Below are 21735 nucleotides of genomic sequence, written 5' to 3'. Positions count from 1 at the left end.
AATCCAAGAAAACCCAATAAGAACAACCTGCAGCTTTGTGAAGGGAGCAGGTATATCTAGGTGGGAATGAAGGAAAAACATGGTAGCGAAAGATCTTAGAGGTCGATGCTAATTAGGAACTAATATTTAGAGGCCCCATGAGGAGAAGAAAAAAAAAATCACAGCATTTATATATGATGTTGCCGGGCTGAGTAGCAAAAATGTTGAAGTCCAAGTTGGCAGCTTCAGTCCAGGCTCAGTCCACTGCTACTTGAAGGTGCTCGAATACGCCTGCACCAAGAACTGTGGAGTATTCTGACACCTTGGCGTCTCTGAAAAATGCAAAAGTAGTTAGTAGGGCATAAAACAAATAACAATATTTTGTATGTTGTGGTCATATATTCATGAGACTTGAATTATATCTGTTCATTGAGAATTTTGGTGCTATATTTCATGTTTCTTTTCTGCTGATGTGTGTGCACGCGTGCATGTGCATGCATGTGCTTGTGTTGGTTTCCATATCATTCTATGTCTTGGAGTATTTTGAGTTATTTAATCTCTAATTTGAATTTCCCCCTGTTTTGTCTTGTTTTTAATGGTTTTTACACTGTAATTTACAGTATTGTGTTATCTAACATTTATCTTTTTTTTCTTTTTTTTTTTTTAAGCTGTCTCTTTGTAACTTAAGGAAGAAGTCTCCATTTGCTTGTTCTTGCGTTAAAGAGCTTTGGCTCCTTCTACAGATATATATTGATCAGAGAAGTAAGAAGACACAAGGAAATGTAAGTAGAGATAAAGAAATTAATGTGTAATGTTTATTCATTTGAATTAGGTCAGGTTTTTTTTTCAAATTTAATAGCATGATTTAAGTCACCTGTGAAGTATTTTATTTAATATTGTTTGTTTTAGAAATCCATTGTTTTAGCAATCCACCCTTGTAAACATATTCCATTATTGCTCAGTCTTCGATGTGTACAAATAGTTTATTTACCTGAAACCTATATGATCTGCTTTGCCTAATGAGCCATTAATCCTTTCACTTCCAGACATTTTGGCAGGGTACATACAGATACATATACATATCCCACGTCATTCCATCTTAAGCGATGGGTCGGCGAACGAGGCTTCTCGACCACCTGCGGTCTCTTGAACTTCTCTCCTTCGATGCTTTCCAAAGTATGTCTTCGCTGTTGAATGTAAATCTTCACCATGTCCTTGTACCTGAGTCTTGGTCGCCCTCTTGGTCTTTTGTCTTCAAGATTTAGATCATACATTGTTTCGGTAATCTGTTATCTCCCATGTGTCGCATATGTCCATACCATCTCAGTTGCTGCACTGTTATTCTGTCCTACAGACTTACAACTTGAGCCTGCTTGTGGATTTCCTCATTATGGACTCTGTCCCTCCGTGTTTTACCGATCATGCTACGAACAAATCTCATTTCTGCTGCCTGGATTCTACTAACATCTTTATTTCTCATGGTCCATGTTTCGCAACCATAGGTCAGGATTGGTACGTAATAGGTTTCATATAAATGACTCACTTACATTTTGTTGGTATTTTCTTGATCCATGTTATGTCTTTAACTATTTTGTAAAAGTTGCTACCTGCCTGAATTCTGTGGGAAATTTCCTTGTCTATAGAACCAATTTCAGAGATAACACTTCCAAGATATTTGAATTGATGGTTCATCGATAGCTGTTTCCCCTCCATTTCAATGTGTCCCATGGTTGTCTGTATCTCTTCATGACCATATCCTCACTTTTCTCTTGGCTGAAGATGAGTCCAGGAGTTTATTTGTTCTTGAAGGTCTTCTTTAGAGTCTCCCCTCAAGCATAATATATCGTCCGTGAACAAAATAACTTTCATTTTCTTACCTCCATAGGTTTGGTGAACTTTTCTCTGAATCTCATTCATCACGGAGATGAAAAGAAGAGGAGACAAAACACCATCCTGTCTTAACCCAGATTTTATACCAAAGGTTTCAGTCATTCCTACAGGTGTTTTGACTTTACTTTGGGTATCTTCATACTTGATCCTGTATATCATGTCGTCCTGTATTCCAGTTTTCTTCAGTGTTTCACACACCTTCTCTCTGTTCACAGTATCAAATACTTTCTTGATATCCAGAAAGGCTAACCACAAATCTCGGTTGTGTTCGTAGTATTTTTCCATTAACTGACGGACTGTAAATATTAAATCAGTTGTTGATCTCCCCTTCCTGAATCCATACTGTTCTTCGAAGAGGTTCTCTTCAATAAGGGGTCTGATTTTACGCTCTATAATTCTTTCATAAAGTTTACCAACTTGAGAATTTAAAGTGATGCCTCTATAGTTGAAACATTTCTTTCTATCTCCTTTCTTGAAAATTGGAATTATGGGGCCTGTTCTCCAATCGACTGGTATGTCCCCTTTCTTCCAGATCTTACGAAAGAGTCTGTAGATCAAATGTTTTCCAGAAATGCCCATAGCCTTGATCATTTCTCCATTAATTTCATCAGCACCAGCTGATTTTCCAGTTTTGATGTATTTCCAGACATATTCTACGTCACTCCATGTTAAGTCTAACCTGTTGTCAGAGGCAGAATTGCATGAGATAGTACCAGTACTGTTGTTTTGTGTATGCTGCATGCAATTCACATTTAGCTATTCATCAAAATAAGTCCTCCAAGTCTCTTTAATTTTATCATCTTGAGTGATCAGATTTTCATTATCATATCTTAGGTATTTGGAGTGTTCTTTATATCTTTTTCTAATTTTCATCATCCCATATAACATTTTCTTATTACCATTAACATCCTCTTTCAGTTCATCACTCCACTTGTTAAACCACTTCTCTCATTCTTCTGTAACAACTGGCCTTTCTTGTTTTTTAGCAACCCTGTATAGTTCCTTATCATGGTCAGTCCGATCCTTGAAATATTTTCTGAACATGTTGTTCTTGTTCAGGACAGCAGTTCTTGTTCTGTCATTCCACTATGGAGTTTCTTTCCATCTTCTTGTGCCACAGGTTCGTCCACATACCTTCTGTTATCAGTACTAGATTTTCTTTCAGATCCGTCCCTTCCTCCTCAACTGTTCTTTCATCTGTCTTTGGTAGTACTGTTTTGATGTTTTCTTGGAACTCTATTATTCTATCATTGTCCTTCAGCTTCCAAGTCTTGAGTTTCTTTACCTGTCTGGTTCTTACTTCTTTTAACTTATTAAACCTGAAGTATCCAATGAGGAGTCTATGATCACATTCCAGGGAGACACTATGAATCACTCTTACGTCTAACAGTCTATTTTGTAGTTGTTTCTCGATCAAAAAGTAGTCTATAAGAGATTCAATTTTTCCATCCCATCCATATCTTGTGACCTTGTGGCTCTTTTGTTTTTGATACCATGAGTTCCCTATTACAAGGTTGTTCTTCAGACAGAGATCAAGGAGTCTAGTTCCTTCTGGGTTTCGTGGACCCCATCCATGTGCTCCTAGAATACTTTCATATCCATCTCTCACAGAGTCTACTTGAGCATTCATTTCCCCTTATGATAATCGTTCCATCTCCTCTTATTCTTTCCTCTATGTCTTCTTCAAAATATTCTTTTTCTTCATCTTCACAGCCAGCCTGTGGTGCATAGCACTGAATGATGTTGATGATCTGGGAAGAATCCAGTTTCAGTATTATGGGAAGAATTCGATCAGAAACAAATTTTACTTCTACTACATGATCTTTCATTTGATGATCCATAACAACACCAACTCTATTTTGTTTGTTTGATCTCCACCTGACCAGTATAGATGATATCCCTCTGTGAGTTCCTTTGATCTTTTCCCTTCCACTTGGTTTCACTGAGACCCAGTATGTTTATGTTCTTTTCATTAAGTCTACACATTCCTCTATTTTGTCAGTTAGTGTCAGAATGTTTAGCATGGCAATTTTGATCACAGTCTCATATCGAGTTTTGTGTGTTCTCCTCTTTGGTTGTGATGGAGCATCGGGTATTGAACCGTCATTAATATCATTACCAAGGAGGGAACTAGAGTCATTATTCTGGTGATAATAATATTTCCATCCGAGGCCTCGTTTAGTTTTGAAAGCAATTCCAAATTATTCTGAAGCTGACTTGCTAAGCCAATCACTTCCAAATATTTTTCTGTCAGGGTTATCTCCCTTAGCCTTTAATAGTCCCCTATCAACCTGTAAGGCAGCAGGCCCTGAGTCACTTCCCAGGGATCAGATATTGCCTCTTCCACCAGATCCACCATACCAGTGATTTTCAGTTCTGCCTTCAGTGCCGTTGAGGTTTTCACCCGTATCCCTGGGCATGGGTCCCGTGTTATACCCCACGGGACTGGGTCCCCGACTGAACTCAGCCAACCTATCACTCCAGCCTACTGAAGTGTAGGGTGCCCACCTCCCGCGACATGGACGCGCCAGACAGGAATTACTCAAGTGGAGGAATAGGGAAGGTGACCCTATCTCCCTTGAGCCAAGTTAATGGTTGTGTATGGTGCCACAAGCAAAGGCAGGGTATGTGCAAGAAATCCCAGGCCCTTTTCTTGCTTTATTGTAGTATTTTACTAAAATATGCATATTTCACTTATTTATTGTCCAAATTGAATATTTTTTAAAATGTTTTATTTGTACACACACTCTGAAAGGTACTAAATGCAAAAGGTAAATAGTCATGCAAAAAAAGATATATAATTTTCCAAAATCTTCTGACCAAATCAGAAAGTTTTTTCACATTTCTTAAAAACTTCAAATACGAAAAAAGAAACAGCTGGCCTCCAACCATCCATATCACTTCAAAGAACATTTAAAAATGAACAAAACCACTAAATTTCAAAAGTTTATTTGGAAAAATAACATAGTTATTGAAGATTAAACATGAATTAGCAATTTGTATTGCTCTGCACATAAATTCCATATGTTCAAAATAACAATAGTTGATGTATTCACAAAGATGCACACACGAACCTGTCAGTTGTGTACACTAATTTTATTTACAAACTGTGTGTATATATATATATATATATATATATCACACCCACATCAATAAACCACCATTTTGAACAAATGCCTATCACACAGAATAAGAAGAAGAGACTGCAACAGTTGCATGTCAACTAGCAACCCAACAAAATCAGTTCACGCTTCTTTATATGTGTTGCCTGGTCAGGTTTCTAGAAGGATATGACATAACATGTTTTTCTCATAAATTCAAGCATCTTCAATTGCTTAGTTACAATGTAAAGAAGTTTCTACAACTATCTAGTGCCAAAGATACATTATTCTCAATATTACAGTGTGTTGCACAATGTTACATTGGATTATACATCATATATATAGTAAATAATAAATTATACACTAGTAATTACGTGCTCTTACATTAAATAAAGTCATATATGTCAGATGTTTCATGACATAACCTCACAAATAATATGATCATCCGTACATAACCACGTAAATAATAACTATACTAATACTAATAAATGGATGTAAACACTTCATAGCCATATCTCACAAGTATTAATAATAATAATAATAATAATAATAATAATAATAATAATAATAATAATAATAATAATAATAAATATTTGCATTATTTAACCATGGGTTAAAGAATATTGTTTCCAGGTTGTATTAGTATATTACATTTGCATCATAGTAAATAATAAGAAAACCCACAATAAATTCACTGTTCATGAATATAACATATTAACTTTTTTAAATTACGCTGTACTATTTACAGTATATATATGCACAAACATATATGTGCCAATCACTTTTAACATTTGTGCAGAGGATAGCATAAAGGATGCAATCCCTTTTGGACTTTGAGCATATAACAGTAGATATTTTTATTTTGCCTCCAGATGTGCTAGCTGCACTACATACACAGCAGTTTGTTTCCTATTTCTATACAGCACACCTACTGGCATCACCACTGCTGTCTTCTTCCTCTGACAAATCTTCTTCCATTGCTTCAGCATTCCTAGGCCTGCCTTCTTTTATATCAAACCATTCCTCTGATAACTGCTCAACTAATGACACAGCAAAATGAAGCCTAGGCATAGGTTTTGTAGTGTTAGATTTATGTAAAATATAAATTTTCCCCAGCATCTTGGCAAGTACATCAAAGGTTATTTTTTTTCCAGAAGTTCACTGACATTCTGTTGGCATTTTACTGGTGCAGCATCTGATCATTACTATCCACTTCACCCGCATAGTCGTTATTGGTAATAAAAATTTCATCCCCTCTTTTTATTTTGTTCGTTGCTAGCTTTGGCATTAGTTGACAACAGTAACACAGGTTTTAGTTTAGACTTTCTTTGCCTGTAGCCACACAGCATCATAGCCATTACTTTTATGTTTCCCTTCCCCAGCTCTGTAGTTTGCCAAAATGTCATTAGGCAACAAACCTTTCCTGTTACTCCTTATTGTGCCTGTAATAAATGTCAGTCTTAATTACAAATCTTTAACTAGTTTTACGGAAGTAAAAAAATTATCTATTAAAATATGGTAACCTTTGTATAAGTAGCCCCCAAGTTCCATCAGAGTCATTACTACTGTATATCCTAGTCCATTTCCTTTGGAGTTTTGAGCATCCTGGCTTTTTTTCCCATGATAAACAAAATAGTGCAAGCAGTAGTGTGTAACAGCATTACACAAAGACCAAAGCTTTATGCCAAATCAATGCCTCTTATTTGGCATGTACTGCATGTCCTGGAGTAAATATTTTTTTTTGACTTCCAGTTCATGTGATCAATGAGAGGGAAGAAACGAGCACATGGATTAGACTCTTTAGGCTTTGGCAACTACGTGGTATCAACTAAATTAATAAAACGTAGTATGCCATGAAACCTATTCCTATTGAACATTCTACTGTACCAAGTGCAACACTGACTTGCAGTTGTCCACCAGTAGCTAGCTATTGTTAGCTTTTTAGTAAGGCCCATGTTTATAAGTACACAAATGAAGGCTTGAATTTCTTCAATGGTTACAGGTTGCCAAATTCTAAAACTATTGTCAGGCCCTCTTTTAGCATTGAAATCAGATATTACTTTTTCTGCATACTCGTTAGTATATTTCACAAACATCTGTAGTAAGATAGCTGTAAAGAAAAGTCTAGAGTAGGCCATTATGGGCGAATCTTTACGTGGACAATGTTTTACACCTTGCATTTCTTGGGCGAAGCGTGGATCATTTTCAGCCGTTATATCGTTCCACTCATCATCACTTTCCTTACTGGAGGATGTAGTACTGTTAGCATCATTTCTAGGTCTACCCCTGGTCCTAGGCCTATGTGGGCTACCACAGTTGTGAGTAGCAGGCTCAACTAGTATGCTAACTCTATTAGCTGACGAGAGTTTACTATGAGAACTACTAGTGACATGTACTTTCCTTACCCCCAGAAGGACCAGGTACACCTTCAGTTGGATTTTGTATAGGTCTTCATCCATGTTGTCAACAGATGAACTTACATTGTTATCACTTGTAAATCCTTCCTCTGAATCACTTTCGGCACAGTCCTCACTTCAAAAGTCATCTTCCACAAGGCGACTCACGCAGGCGGCGTAAAGAGAGCACGGCGCATCCGCAGGGGTAAGGGAGGGAAGCAAGGGGAGAAAGCATAGGGCAGATCGCTCCTAGGGCGGAAAGCTCCTTTACCCTAGGGCCATAGTTTAGGAACATAATTTCATTTTGCCCGAGGGCATTACACAAGGGGACAAAATACCATAGTTATGCATAAAATAATCAGTAAACATTAAAATAGACATAATAAATAGAATAAATTGAGAGGGGAAATCAAATTCATGGCTCACTTCTAATACCATTTTTACTCAAAGGTGATCTACAGCATTTCGTTTTATCAAAACAACAAAAAGAATCATGTGAACACACAGCAAAACACGCAATTAACCTCGTGCTGAACTACAAACAACACCGTTCACTTCCCTCCAACAGTGTGGTTAGCAGACGCACAAGGTCAATGCCTTCTAGACTTCGCTCGCTTCTTTCGGCACTGTATACTAAAATTTGTTTAAGTTGTTGATATGGGTAGAACATTTCTTCCTGATTGATTTGGTGTATGTTACGCATATATTTGAGGGCACATTATATTTCCCAAAAATTATGTCCGTATATGTACAGACACTGGGAGCAAAAGAGTTAAGATGCTGTATCAAAAAGGTATGTACATAAAAGAAAGATACAGCAAAATCACAAGATCAGAATATCAGTTACAAATCCAGATTGGAAATTCACTGGACAGCTTCATTAGATGTGAGATGAAGATCTATTAAAGTGCCATGGAGAACTCGAAGTGGGCACTCAAAGGCAGTATTCTGAAAAGTCTGCAACTGCTCGTTATATTCGCAGATTACCGAGCTCGATAGCTGCAGTCGCTTAAGTGCGGCCAGTATCCAGTAATTGGGAGATAGTGGGTTCGAGCCCCACTGTCGGCAGCCCTGAAGATGGTTTTCCATGGTTTCCCATTTTCACACCAGGCAAATGCCGGGGCTGTACCTTAATTAAGGCCACGGCCACTTGAAATATTTCATGGTGCAGCAGAGAAGAACATTATTTTCCACTGACGTTTCCAGGGATCTGAAATGTTGAAAGAGCTCTGGGAAAGGTTGTCTGCCGTGCGCCATGATGGTTGCCTAGATTTCAGCCACTTGCTTGCAGATCTTCATGTATTTGTGTGCATTGGTATGCATAGATTCCTTGCAATTTTCCTCCATGTCTTCAATAGTGATTCTGCTCTCCTTAGTGGTGGTTGTGGTATGTTGCTTGAGACAGGTAGTTAGTGTGTATTGGTAAGACAAATACAAACTGTAATGAGGCAATTTTTGTTATTTTGTTGGTTATCTGTTTTTTGGTATGAGCACTGTTAAGCCATGTTGAGGAGCAATATTCAGTAACCGAATGAAGAAGAACCAGAGTAGTGGATCGAAGGATGGAATCAATAGGTCTGCAGCTTGCTTTAAGCTGTACTTGCCCCGTGGGTGGTGCTAAAAAATGACATCACTGGGATGAGACTGAACTCTTTGAATAGACTTCTCAGTCAAAGAGTCTAGCCAAGTTGCCCTGCCATGGTAATGGAGTAGACTGCACAGCCAGCAACTCAGTGCCAAATGTCAGGCGGTGGTCAATTACCTGACACCCCTGGGAGCATCAACCGCTGAGGGCGGAGGAGCCCCTTGAAGAGAGTGATGGTCTCTTGATTAAACCTCACTGGAACCCATCTTGTTGGAGGGCAGCGGCTTCAACAGAACTGGCTCGGGGCCGATGAGGACCTTGTGCACTGAAAGGTTTCAGGACCAGACAGCAGCATGCGGAGCTGAATTAGTGGTATGGGTGTTACGCTGCAATGCAGAAGGCAACGGAAAACCACCGCACTAATTTTTCTTTGTACAATCATCATAGCTGAAAACACTAAATGCGTGACCCTCTGTCCCCAGCAGACCTTAGATTGTCAGAGGGTGCTAGGAATCTCCTATTCGGCCATCAGGATTACAACATGGAATATCTGAAATATATATGAAGCAGGAAAGATCATCAATTCCACACAAGAGATGAAGCGACTTGGGATCAAGATCCTTGGTGTAATTGAAATGAGATGGCTGGGTTGTGTACAGTGCATGTCCAATAAGCACACAGTGTATACACGGGGAACAATGAATTGGATCACCGACAAGGAGTTACTATGTTACCATTGATGCTTTTACAGCCTGTACTTACAGACATGATACTGTATAGGCTTTAGGGCTTATGCCGTGTCAAGAAAATAAGGTGAAATTCTTTACATTTCGCAGAGATCATGAAGCCTTTCTCATAGACAGTCGAGGCTTCAGAAGCCTGGGATCATGAAGCCTTTCTCATGGACAGTCGAGATTTTCTACTGATGCCGCAGAGCACAGTTCTCTGCGAAACATAAAGAATTTCACCTTATTTTCTTGACACGGCATAAGCCCTAAAGCCTATACAATGTCATGCTGTAAGGAGTTACTATGATCATTTCATGCCAAGTGAGCCGTGCTGTGAAGATCTTTGTGCTGCTCTCAGCCCACATTGCATTACTACAGCTGCAAGCCAATCCTCTCAATGAATGAAAACATTATCTAGGTATATGCACCAACTGCAGATAAGAATGAAAAGGTTGAAGAGGTTAGGAAGTGATGTGAATAATGAAGAAGCTTGATCTGAATATTGTCACGGGGGGAGTTCAGTGCGATGGTAGGGGAGAGAAGAGTTGAATAAGAGGTGCAAAGTTTTAAACTGGGTGTGTGGAATGAGAGGGGAAGAAAATCTAATCGTCCTGGACAGCTTTCTCAGACTTCCACCACACTGTCTTTACACATGGAAGTTGCATCAAGATAGAGCAGGTAACATAGTCATGAAACAGACTGACTACATCTTTGTCAACAGGTGGTTTAGGAACAGCTTCAAGGCAGTAAAAATGTATAGGATCATGAAGCTTAATCTCAAGACCATTCATAGAGGGCCAAGGACAGCATTAGTAAACATAAACAGGGTCAAAGAGGCTCAGGTTCGCCACAGAGTCGAAGTAGGTCTTGCAGAAGGGCTGAAGCAACTGAAGAATAAAGAGCACAGTGTGGAGGAATTGTGGGCAGGCATGCAGCAGGTGTTCATCATGACAGAGGCAAAGCATTTGACAGCAGGGATGAGGAGGAAGAAGCAGCCATGGATGATGGATGTAATTCTAGACTTAATGGACAAAAGCCAAGATCAAAGCTGCCCAAGAAGAATGGTTGCCATCAAAGTGTCTGGAAATTGAAGAACTACAAGAGAGACATGACAGTTTCAACCTGCACAAAAGGATTAAAGAGATGATGGGAATGAATGGAAAGCACGTCACCAGCCTGCTGGTCGATAAGAACGATCGACTGGTGACGAACCCGGCTAATAAGCTGTGGAAGGCGTACATTGAGCAGTTATTTGAGGGCGCCAGACCAGAGCAGCATGGCGTGTTTGAAGCAGATACTGGTCCCAACATCTTGCAGGAGGAGGTACGACGATTTGTTTGATAATTGAAGAGCAGTAGGGCCACAGGGCCGGATCAGGTGTGTGCTGAAATCCTAAAGCTGGTGTACATCAACGCCATCGATGTCCTAACAATCCTCTTCAACGCTGTGAGTTTAACATCGCCCTGACACAGAGAGGTATTGTGGCAATGATGGTATAGCACACGGCTAGGATTGGGAGGGAAGTGACCGTAGCTTTAATTAAGGTACAGTCCCAGCATTTGCTTGGTGTGAAAATGAGAAACTACAAAAAACCATATTCAGGATTACCGACAGGTGGGAGGGTTCGAACCCATCATCTACCAAAGGCAGTTCACTGCTATTAGTAATCTTGACCATAGTGGCCGGTATTTGATCCGTATTGACTTGATCACAACAAATCATTTGATTTTTAAAATGTTAAATTGTATTGGCAATAGTTTTGGATTTCTTAATGGGGGCCCCCCTTTTTATTAGGTCTTTTTGTGTACAGGAATTTTAATTTGACTAGCTGATGAAGGGAATGTATATAGATTCCCGAAACATGTACTAGACTTATGTAAATAAATATAAATAATAAATATTTAGTATTGACTAGGCCAACTCGCTTGGTGTGTTGTTACTTATCTACAGTGAAATAACATGTAATAATACTAGACCAGGAAAATTTTACTGTGAATTACCTCCTAATTTAAAACATCTATTTAGTCTGAATTTTCAGACAAATAAAAGCCACTTTCGAAGGGAGAGAACAAACATCTTTAAATTGCTGTTTACAAAAAATGTATATTCAGGATGAACTGGAATCTGTTTAATGTAAGGAGTTATACTTTCATCAGTTACAACTTTCGGTAATGCCTGCTAAAGAAGTCCAATAGATACATAATTTTCCTATCATTTATTTATTTAGTTAGTTATTTAGTTATACAATCTTGCATGTGTGCTCTGATGATGAAAGGACACACACAGTTTTTCAAGAATCTGCTTAGACACAAGTATAAATGATTAATAACCAGGCAATATATCTAAGACTCCTGTAATGGAAATGCTACCACCTGTTATATGTTGAAATGATGATGATGATGATGATGATGATGATGATAGTATTGATTATTATTATTTTGTTGCAAAGTAATCGGTGAAAATTTCCGGTCTATTACTGCCACTGGCCAAATTATCACCCCAAGTCTCTGTGTCTGCACACGCTTTGTATTTTTCCTGTTCTTTATCAGAGGCCAAAATCTCTTGTTATTACTTCGCACTGCTAGGCAGGCAGAGTTTATGTAGTCCTGGTAATCAGTTCTAGAAGCTGTTTACGGTGTTTGCGAAGGATAGAAAAAGTTTTGTAGCTGGCTTCAGGTTTTCGTTTTATTAATTTTTGCAATTTTGGTGTCACTTTTTTTTTTCCATGGAGGGCATCTGGCAGATGTTTTCCAAATGGGAACAAGGTCACTGATTACAGCACGAGTCCAGTCATAGAACAGGTCCACTGCTTCTTGGACTTCACCCACTTGCAGCAAGTGCCAGAGAGTGGGTGTGGTTGACAGCCTGCCAATCAACCTTTCGCCACATGGGTACACAGTTCCTGGTATAGGGTCAATGACATTTCGGGGGGCAGGGAGGGGCAATAGAGAATGTTGCCTCTGCAGACTTGTGGTTCGATTTAAAATGATTTAGTCCTACAGAAATAGCTGAAGGCTCAACGGAGCAGAGCAGGTAGTCAAGAAGACTATTCCCACAGGTGTTCTCAAGGACATACTGTTGGAGGCTTAGGCCCGTAATATAATGGATGACATATCACTTGTCGAGGCTATTAGAAGGGACACCTTGTGCAGGCGAATTCCAAGATATAAAGAGGTTAAAGTCAGCCAGTATAATTACCTAGGATTCAGATTAATGGCTTTCAGTATAGAAGAGAGAAAATTTTCAGAATAATTGAAGGTTGATTGAGGTGGTCTGTAAAAACAAGCAAAGAGATATTTGGAACAGTTAAATTTCACTTCTACCCAAACGGCTTCACATTCACTACTTAAATCAGTACGTAGGTAGCGTGCCATTTGGTTTTAACTGCCAGGAGAATCCCCCTCCCCCGCCCCAAGATCCTCAGTCCATCCTGAAAATGGAAAACTCTTTGGAAAGCAGGATTTCTGTGTCTGAAACAAAGTCATTTTAGCAACTTTCAGAGAAGGTGACAATATCGAAAGATGATAGTTCTTTTAGGTAGAGCTCACAGTCAGTAATTTTGTTTTTAAGAGAGCAAATATTCTAATGGTAAACTGAGAACGCACTATCCGACGTGGGTCCCGGGTTTATCTCCACATCACTAGCTAACAGTAAGAATGTCATTAACAAACTTAAAGTAGACCGAGTAGAAAACAGAGATTATATATTGGAGGCTGGAATCAAAGCCAGTGCTACAAGAATGCAAGGAAGGTTTGCAGTCGGCAATGAAGGAAAATAAAACTCACAAATGGCAGCAACTAGTTTCCATCTTGAAACGGTGATTCATGCATTCCCCACAGGGGAGGCTTGGGCACGCCAGCAGCCGCCGTAGCATGTGGAATAAAAACAAAGCCGTTTAAATTGTATGGACTTATTTCCGAGCACTTCACAACACATGGAATCACTGGCTGGATCATCTAGATGAACATCACCGTATTCTTTTGGGCACACTATTTGTTTTGACACAAAAACTCCTAAAAGAACACAAAGGAAAAACAAACAGTTTCTCTCACTCGCTGCCATATACCATGTGAAATAAGGTAAAATGGGTCCACCTTTCAGTACATAATAATGTTAATGACAAATATAACTATATTTTGTAAAAATCAGTTATATTCTCATTACGACATTAATTCATGGTACTGAATTCAACCATATTTGGGTCATCTTCAGCCATTGCATAGTCAAAATTGGCACAATTAAAAACATTGAAACACACAAAACATTTAAAAATGAAAAGTAGTTAATAATGAGTCTGTGGTGAAATATATCTTGTAGATTGACACCATGTCCATCAGTTGCAAGATGATGTACAGAAGAAAATGTTTATTAAATTCATAGCACTGTGTTGGTCATGTTGTGGGAATCAGTCTGTAAGTTATGACTACATGTATGGCAAACTTAAAAACTGGATGAGTGCCACACTCCGCCGTTGGTGAAAGATAGCCTTGAAGCTATATGAGGTGTGTAAGTCTTGTATAATATCATCATCATCATCATCATCATCAGTTTTCCACTCCAGTTGCCCGGGTGTGGTTTACGAGCACTCTCCACTTCTGTCTGTCCATGTACCACTCTTCCTTATTTCCGCTTCTAAACAGCAGCGGTTCATTCTCTTTTTTCTTTTCTTTTACGGACATATAATCTGTATACGTATATTTGATCCATATTGACAGCCTTAAACATCTACTGGTCCACTGTTCCCACAGTACTAATTCAAAGATCTCCCCCTTAGCCAGTTTTTAAGTTTGCCATACATTGTCACCACAAATTATAGTATAAATCAGATTAAGACTGATACCCACAATGTGACCAATACAGTGCTACTAATTAAAACATTTTCTTCTGTACATCATATCATGGCTGATGGACATGGTGACAATCTTCAAGATATTTTTCACCACAAACTCATTTTGCATGTTTGTTTTGTGTGTGTTTCACTGCTGTTAATTGTGCCAATTTTGATATGTAAAGGCTGAAGATGACCCAAATATAGTTAACTAGTACCATGAATTTATGTCTTAATGAGAATATAACCAATGTTTACAAAACATAGTTATATTTGTCATTAATATTTATGTATTGAATAGGTGGACCGATTTTACCTTATTTAACATATAACAACTGTCAATGTACATCATTACTGTGGTTGCTCAATTAATTAAAAAATGAAACAGAATTAAAATAGTCATAAAATGAAATACTCAATCGTTGGACTATGTACTCTCATTTAGTACTTACCTGATTACTTATACATACAATTGTTGATGGGCGCCAGCTACAAATAAATGTAACGATAATAAAATGAGAATCTTGAATATCTCTAGGGTGTGAGGTAATGAGCTTACTTTGACAGCATAACATATAGGTTCTGGTAAAAGGACTTTGTTGTTTGGTTTCCCAATTAAAATTTGAGGTTATCTGATCTACCATTGAAATAAAACAATGAATTGTATTTGATACTAAACAAAATATATTCTTTAAATTTATAATTTAAATGGCGATGTTTGCTGCAATAATATAGATGATAATATAAAATTCTGAAATTACAGTTGAAAGAAATTCTAGGCATTACATTTGAAATCCTTTTGACCAGACATTTAAAAGCTGTACAAGAAATTTATCAGTCACTGTTTCATTTGACTGTACCTTGAACACTTTGAGTGTTATTACGACGTATTCCTTTGAATTGGTATCAGCTGTAGGTATCTCAAACCTAATTTGGAAATGTATCCTTTTAGTTTCACAAACAAGATATAATTATTTATTTATTAATTATTTATTAATGCCTTTTTTTCAGTGGCAAAGTTAGGGCTCAAGGCCCTCTCTTCCATTTAACCACATACTAATCAAAATCATAAATAAAATACTGAGATATTTAAAATAGTTAAAACCAAACAAAAAAATGTATAGAATTGAGAACAAATTTAAATACATTACTAAGTTAATAATAAAATGAATTAATAGTAAAAACTCTTAATAATGACTAATCCTCAGGCGCGCACACATTCATACTTCAGCCATTCAGTTAGCTGTCCTCAGCAGGTTGTCTCGGCAGGTGACCTTAAATCTTTGTAAAGAGCTAGTTTCTCTGACCTGAGCTGGCAGGGAATTCCATAATCTGGCGTCGGTCACTACAAACGATCTGTTAATTTTATTTGTGCGGTGCACTGGAATAGAAAGAGAGGATCTGGAATGTTTATTTAAGTTGTGAAATGATTATAAAAAGGTGAATTTAGAAGAAATATACGGTGGCTGACTTTCCGCTAGTACTCTAAACACCATCGTTAAAATGTGTAGCTGCTGACGTTTATCAGGCTTCAGCCTTGAGAGAGCCTTATAGTATGGGGTAATATGAACATCGTACCCGATATTGTAAATAAATCACAGGCAGGAATTCAGTGCTTGTTGAAGTTTAAGTGTTTCTTCTCTTGTCATATCAACCAGAACAACGTCACAATAATCAAGAATAGGGAGAACCAGTGTCTGTATTAGTTTGGCCTTAAGGTCAAATGGAAATGCATCCCTTTGCCGTTTAAGATGGTGAAGCACTCCAAAAATCTTTTTACAGATGATTTCCTTGTGATCAGACCAATCAAGTGTTTCATTCATAATTACGCCGAGATTTTTAACTGTTTTACTGTAGGGAATAATGTTACCATTCAGTAGGATAGGCGGGATTACAATATTGTTTGAGCAGTTCAGTAATTTTCATGTTCCAATTATGATTGCCTGAGATTTTGTGGAGTTTAGTATAAGATAATTTTGTTGTGCATATATACTGAGTCGTCGGAGGTCATTGTTAATATCTTGTATTGTTTCATCTAAGTCTGAAGTCTTGCAGTGTTGATAAATCTAAAGATCGTCAGCATAGAGGTGGTGTGTGTTATTTCCTGTCACAGATGGTATGTCATTAATATAAATACAGAAAAGTAAGGGCCCTAGAATACTGCCCTGTGGGGCACCACTATGTTTCATTTTCTATTTAGAGACCTTGTCGTTTACTGTTACACGCTGTTGACGGTTACTCAAATAAGAACTAAAAAACTTAAGCGCAGCCAGGTCAAAATTTAGCAGTTCCATTTTCTTTATCATAGTCTGAATGTCTATAGTGTCAAAGGCGCTACTGAAGTCAAGAAGGATAAGTATAGTAAGCAGTCGTTTGTCCATAGCATTTCTAATGTCTTCAGTAACCTTCAAAAGTGCTGTCGTATTACTGTGCCCCTTCTTAAATCCAGACTGCAAAGGGTCCAAAAGAGCATTTTTATTTAGGTACTCCAGAACCTGCTCGTATACTAAACTTTCAAAGGCTTTAGAAAGCGCAGGGAGTATGGACACCGGACAATAGTCAGAGGGTGATTGTGGGTCTAAACTCTTAGGTACCGGTATAATATTGGCTGTTTTCCAGACAGTTGGGAAACTTCCGTTTAGTAAACAATAGTACAGTATGTGTGTCAGTATAGGCAGGACAGCACCCATAATGTTATGTATAAAACCAATAGGAATATCATCTACACCTGTGCCCTTTGATTTAATCGAGTACAAAGCCTTTTTAACCTGATTTTCTGTGACACTGTGAAATGTGAATGGTGGATTGGCTGGAGGGGAGGGTGGTGAGTCGGTGCAGTTAACTGGGGTAGGTTGAATATTTATTCTACTAAAGTAATCATTCAGTTCAAGTGAAATGTCAGGAGTTGTCTGTCTCTGTTGATGTTTTCCTATTCCCAGAGCTCGAAGTTGGTCCCATCCACGATTAGAATTTATGTTGTTAGCTGAATTCCGGAAATATGCACATTTTTTATTTCTGATTAATTGCTTTGTGCGATTTCTTAAGATGCGGTAAGATTCGAAGTCTGTGTCATCTAGGGTTTGTTTATAATGTCGAAATAACGAGTCACGGTGGGCCATCATTCTCTTGGTTTCATCATCTAGCCATGGACAAGAAGGGCGAGAGACCTTTATTCGACGTTTGGTGGCATGTCTGTCACATAAGTTCTTTACCATCGTATTAAACAAGTTAACTTTAGTGTCAGTATAATTTAGACTCCGTATATTGTCCCACGGTAGTTGATAAGCATTATATTTCAATTAATCTAAGTTTAAGTCCTTCGTATTTCTGACAGTTATGTACTTGGGTTTGTATTTAGGCACTTTGAGGGAATACGATAAATGTATAAGGTCGTGGGTCGAAATGGACGGTACAGGGATTTTCCCATGGGTTATTATTTTACCTGGGTTGTTCGTTATAATGAGATTTATGAGTGTGTGTGATGAACGGTTTGTTGCATACACGTGGTTCGTGGGTTGTAACGGGAGAATAGTCATGTTACAAGTAGTAAACAAATCTATTAATCGTTTACTGTCATGAGTCGTATTAAGTAGGTTACAGTTAGTCACCCATAATGATTTTGTGTTCATAAATAGCCTGGAAGTCTAGTAAAGACGTTTCGAATTCGGTCATATCAGTTACACCAGGCGGTTTGTATATGACAGAAATCATCACTTTTTGTCTGTTGATATTTACTTCAGCGAACATGAATTCCAGCCGTGTTCGTACACCCTGGGAAGAAGTACATATCACTCGGCTCTTTAGATCATTTCTACAGTAAATCGCTGTCTTGCCACCACGCCTTCCATCCGACCAATCGAAACGTATTAAATCATATCGATCAATATCAGCTATGGAGGAAGGAATGTTAGGAGTCAGCCAGGTTTCAGAGATGCAAAGTATATGTAAATTATTTTCCGTTAGTATTGCTTGAATTTCGTCGTAATGTGCCGGAAGAGAAAGAGCATTTACATGGCAACACTGTAGGCTGTAAGAGGACAACAATGCTTGTTTCAACAGAGTACCTGCTGAGAAGGGAGAGACCGGGAGTGAGGGATTATTGATACTGTCACTGCCAAGGTTAGGTCCAGGTGCACAATAACTGTCTAGCTGAATACTAAGAATTCCAACAAGTAGATTATAAGATAACAATACATGCTATTTAGAAGAAGGAAACTCACCTCGACTTCCTGGGGAATGAGACAGCTAACAATCACTTGCAGGCACTTACACACACATTCACACGTTCTTTAGAACACTATAATAATAACAATAATAATTACAAGAAACATAGTTGTTATCGTTTATCCCACTAAAACTTTAAAGATTTCAAATCCGCATTCGTGGTAATAATCTTCTTAGTGCCATCTGGAAGCAGAACTACAATATGACCATCTAGTGTCCACACATTTCTCATGCCAAATCTGTCCCGTGCAGAATTTAAAATTGCATTACGTGTTCTTGTCAGCGATTCAGTGATCAGGATTTTCATGCTTTTTAGCTTGCGCTTAGCACCCCACATGCGTTCACGTTCCCAGTAGCGAGCGAACTTGACGATAATCGGCCGCTTAACCCACTGTTAGTACCTCTGCTGCTGTCCTCTGAGGCTTTCCAATTCAGTGGATTCTATCGATCCCTTCCATGGGCACTTCCAACTCTACATGTTTGAAGAATACGTCCTTCACTTTTCTATAAATGTCTTCATTTGGCTCCTGGCAATACCATATATGAGCAAGCAGTTTCTTCTACTGTACTGTTCTTCCTCATCCAGTAGCTCGTCTTGTTCCTCCAGTTTATGTTCAAGACCATTGAGTTCATCTCTAAGCAACTTGAGTTCACTGGTTATCGCTGACCTAAATTCCATGAATTCCTGCCTCAAGGTAGCTAGGGAGTTACCAGCAGGGTTGGTTGTGCTGGAGCCTTGGGAGCCTTCAACAAGCTCTAGGCGTGCCTCGAACCTGTTCATAGCTGCTTCAAATTTATCCAGTCTTTCGTGTGCACCTTTGACTGAAGGCATCTTCCAACATACACTAGTTACTAGTTACAACTCAACACCACTTTTCACACAACTTACGGACTATATATGCTGTTTTAAATGCAGTTAGCGCGGGATAAACATGGAGCACACTCACAGCGTCACCTCAAAGTCCGCCATCTTTCATACTTGAAATTATATTCACACTTCACCATCAACTTTACAAGTAATTCACTGATAACTGTTAGTCTGCGTTACGATGACTCAATATTCGGCTGTCACCGAACTGACACAAGAACTCGACCGATCAGATACACGAAACACATTCCGAACATTTAATCCATTTGGTCACTGATGACTATGTATCCATGTCACTTCAACTGACTGACTGACCAACTGTGGCCTCACTCTCCATCCTTCGACCAAGGCTCCATCCATCTGACTACAACACGTTGTCATGGCAAACCTCTCCTTCTAACTGACTCCCCACTATAGGATACACCTCTATCTGTGGACACAAGCTGTCATATGGTATAACACCCACGTCAGAGTTAAAAGAGTACATTGTCTTTCCCACCCAGATTACAGGTTCTGTTGAAATAGCCTCAGGCAAAGTAGGAACTCCCTGAATTATCTCAATGACAGAGCGATGACTCAACAGTTACTGTAACAGTATTGCACCATATGTTGCAATGTTTTAAAGTTATTTCACTAAATATATCCATATCTGATATTAGGCAGCAACTCTCACTCTACATTATTTTAATGCTAACATACACACACATACATAATAAATTAAACACCATGAAGCAAACGATAATTAATCAATACATAGTGAAATCATACTATGGAATTGAATCAAACAACAACAATAATAATAATAATAATAATAATAATAATAATAATAATAATAATAATAATAATAATAATAATAATAATAATAATAATAATAATAATAATAATAATAATAATACAGATGAATGCTTTTAACGGTATTTGAACCGTTACATTATGAAGTTTAAATCATGCAGGTAATGAAGAAAAGAAAAGCAGGTTTGAGGTTATTTACAGAAATTAGTGCGTAGGAAGGTTTCGGGGATATTACGTGTGGGTGATAAAGACGCATTGGCAGAAGTGTCCTCAGCACAGATGTAAACATGAACAGTTTCTTTCCCCACGAGAATTTTATTTCATGACTCCTCATCCTCTCGCTACGTTCTAATAATGCAATGTAATAATTATGAGCGACATGAGAATACAATGCTTAGCTCATAGGAAGATAATAAAAAAAGTATGTTCATGTTTATGCCAACACAGGACATTTGGTGGGATAGAGAATACAGTGTGCTTTTTTTTTTTTTTGCATGGAGGATCGTTGCTATACTACTGATAGCGGTATTAGACTTGTTATTCAATTTTCAATTTTTTTACATAATGCATCCACAAATAATAAGAGTTATGAAAGGTTTTATTGATCGTTAATTCGTTACTGCTTTTCCTTATCTCCAGGCTTGACACTGTCTTAAGAAGACTGCCAGTATCAAATGTTATTATCATAGCATTGAAATCGAAATATTTTGTGACTTGAGCATCAGTATCAAAATATCGTACCAAATATGGCATCATGTGTGTGCGCATGTGCGTGCGTGTCATCACAGCATGACATCGCATAGCCGTGGTAAGCATGGACTGGCTCGATGACATCAGGGACTCTTTACAAGAGTGCGAGCAGTCGAACACAGAGTGCAACTTGCGTGGAGAAGGGAGAGTCCTAACAATGAGCTGCATTGTGTGGACATTTTTTGCGTAAAGGGGCTTTAAAATCTGAACTGTTTAACTGGGAAAATTGTTTATACCAGAACACGTTAAATGGGAAAGTTATACATATATCATATTGTAACCAATCAAGGGACGTCTTAGGCAGGAAAACTTATTATGCGGGAAAATCTTAACTGAGTTTTAATGTACTGCATAAACATCGATGCGACTATATATTAGAATTGACTCAACAGAATACGGCGATGTTTATGCAATACATTAAAAAATGACACCCACTCCCAAAAAAAAAAAAAATTAAAGGTATTGTATGTTCCTAGCATTTGACTTAATTTTAACTATTATCAAAATATAATTCACTTCCCATGGGGATACAAACAGCATGGATACCGACAACGTTCAGTCATTTCTGAGAAAAGTGTAATTGCGATGAGCTTA

General features: G+C 38.2%; 1 protein-coding gene across 1 annotated transcript in view; it reads left to right on the top strand.

Moving 5' to 3' along the window:
* The window catches only part of LOC136869021 (protein MMS22-like), a 148032-nt gene that overhangs the window by 30615 nt on the left and 95682 nt on the right, over positions 1-21735 (top strand). Inside the window, exons 3-4 of the mRNA XM_068227118.1 lie at positions 648-761; positions 10721-11002. Coding sequence (XP_068083219.1) covers positions 648-761; positions 10721-11002 — 396 coding nt within the window. The remainder of the gene's footprint in view (positions 1-647; positions 762-10720; positions 11003-21735) is intronic.

This window comes from Anabrus simplex, chromosome 1 (assembly GCF_040414725.1).
Source record: "Anabrus simplex isolate iqAnaSimp1 chromosome 1, ASM4041472v1, whole genome shotgun sequence".
NCBI classification, from domain to species: domain Eukaryota; kingdom Metazoa; phylum Arthropoda; class Insecta; order Orthoptera; family Tettigoniidae; genus Anabrus; species Anabrus simplex.
The sequence above is the reverse complement of the archived record's forward strand: the minus strand, read 5'-3'. Positions and strand labels throughout refer to the sequence as shown.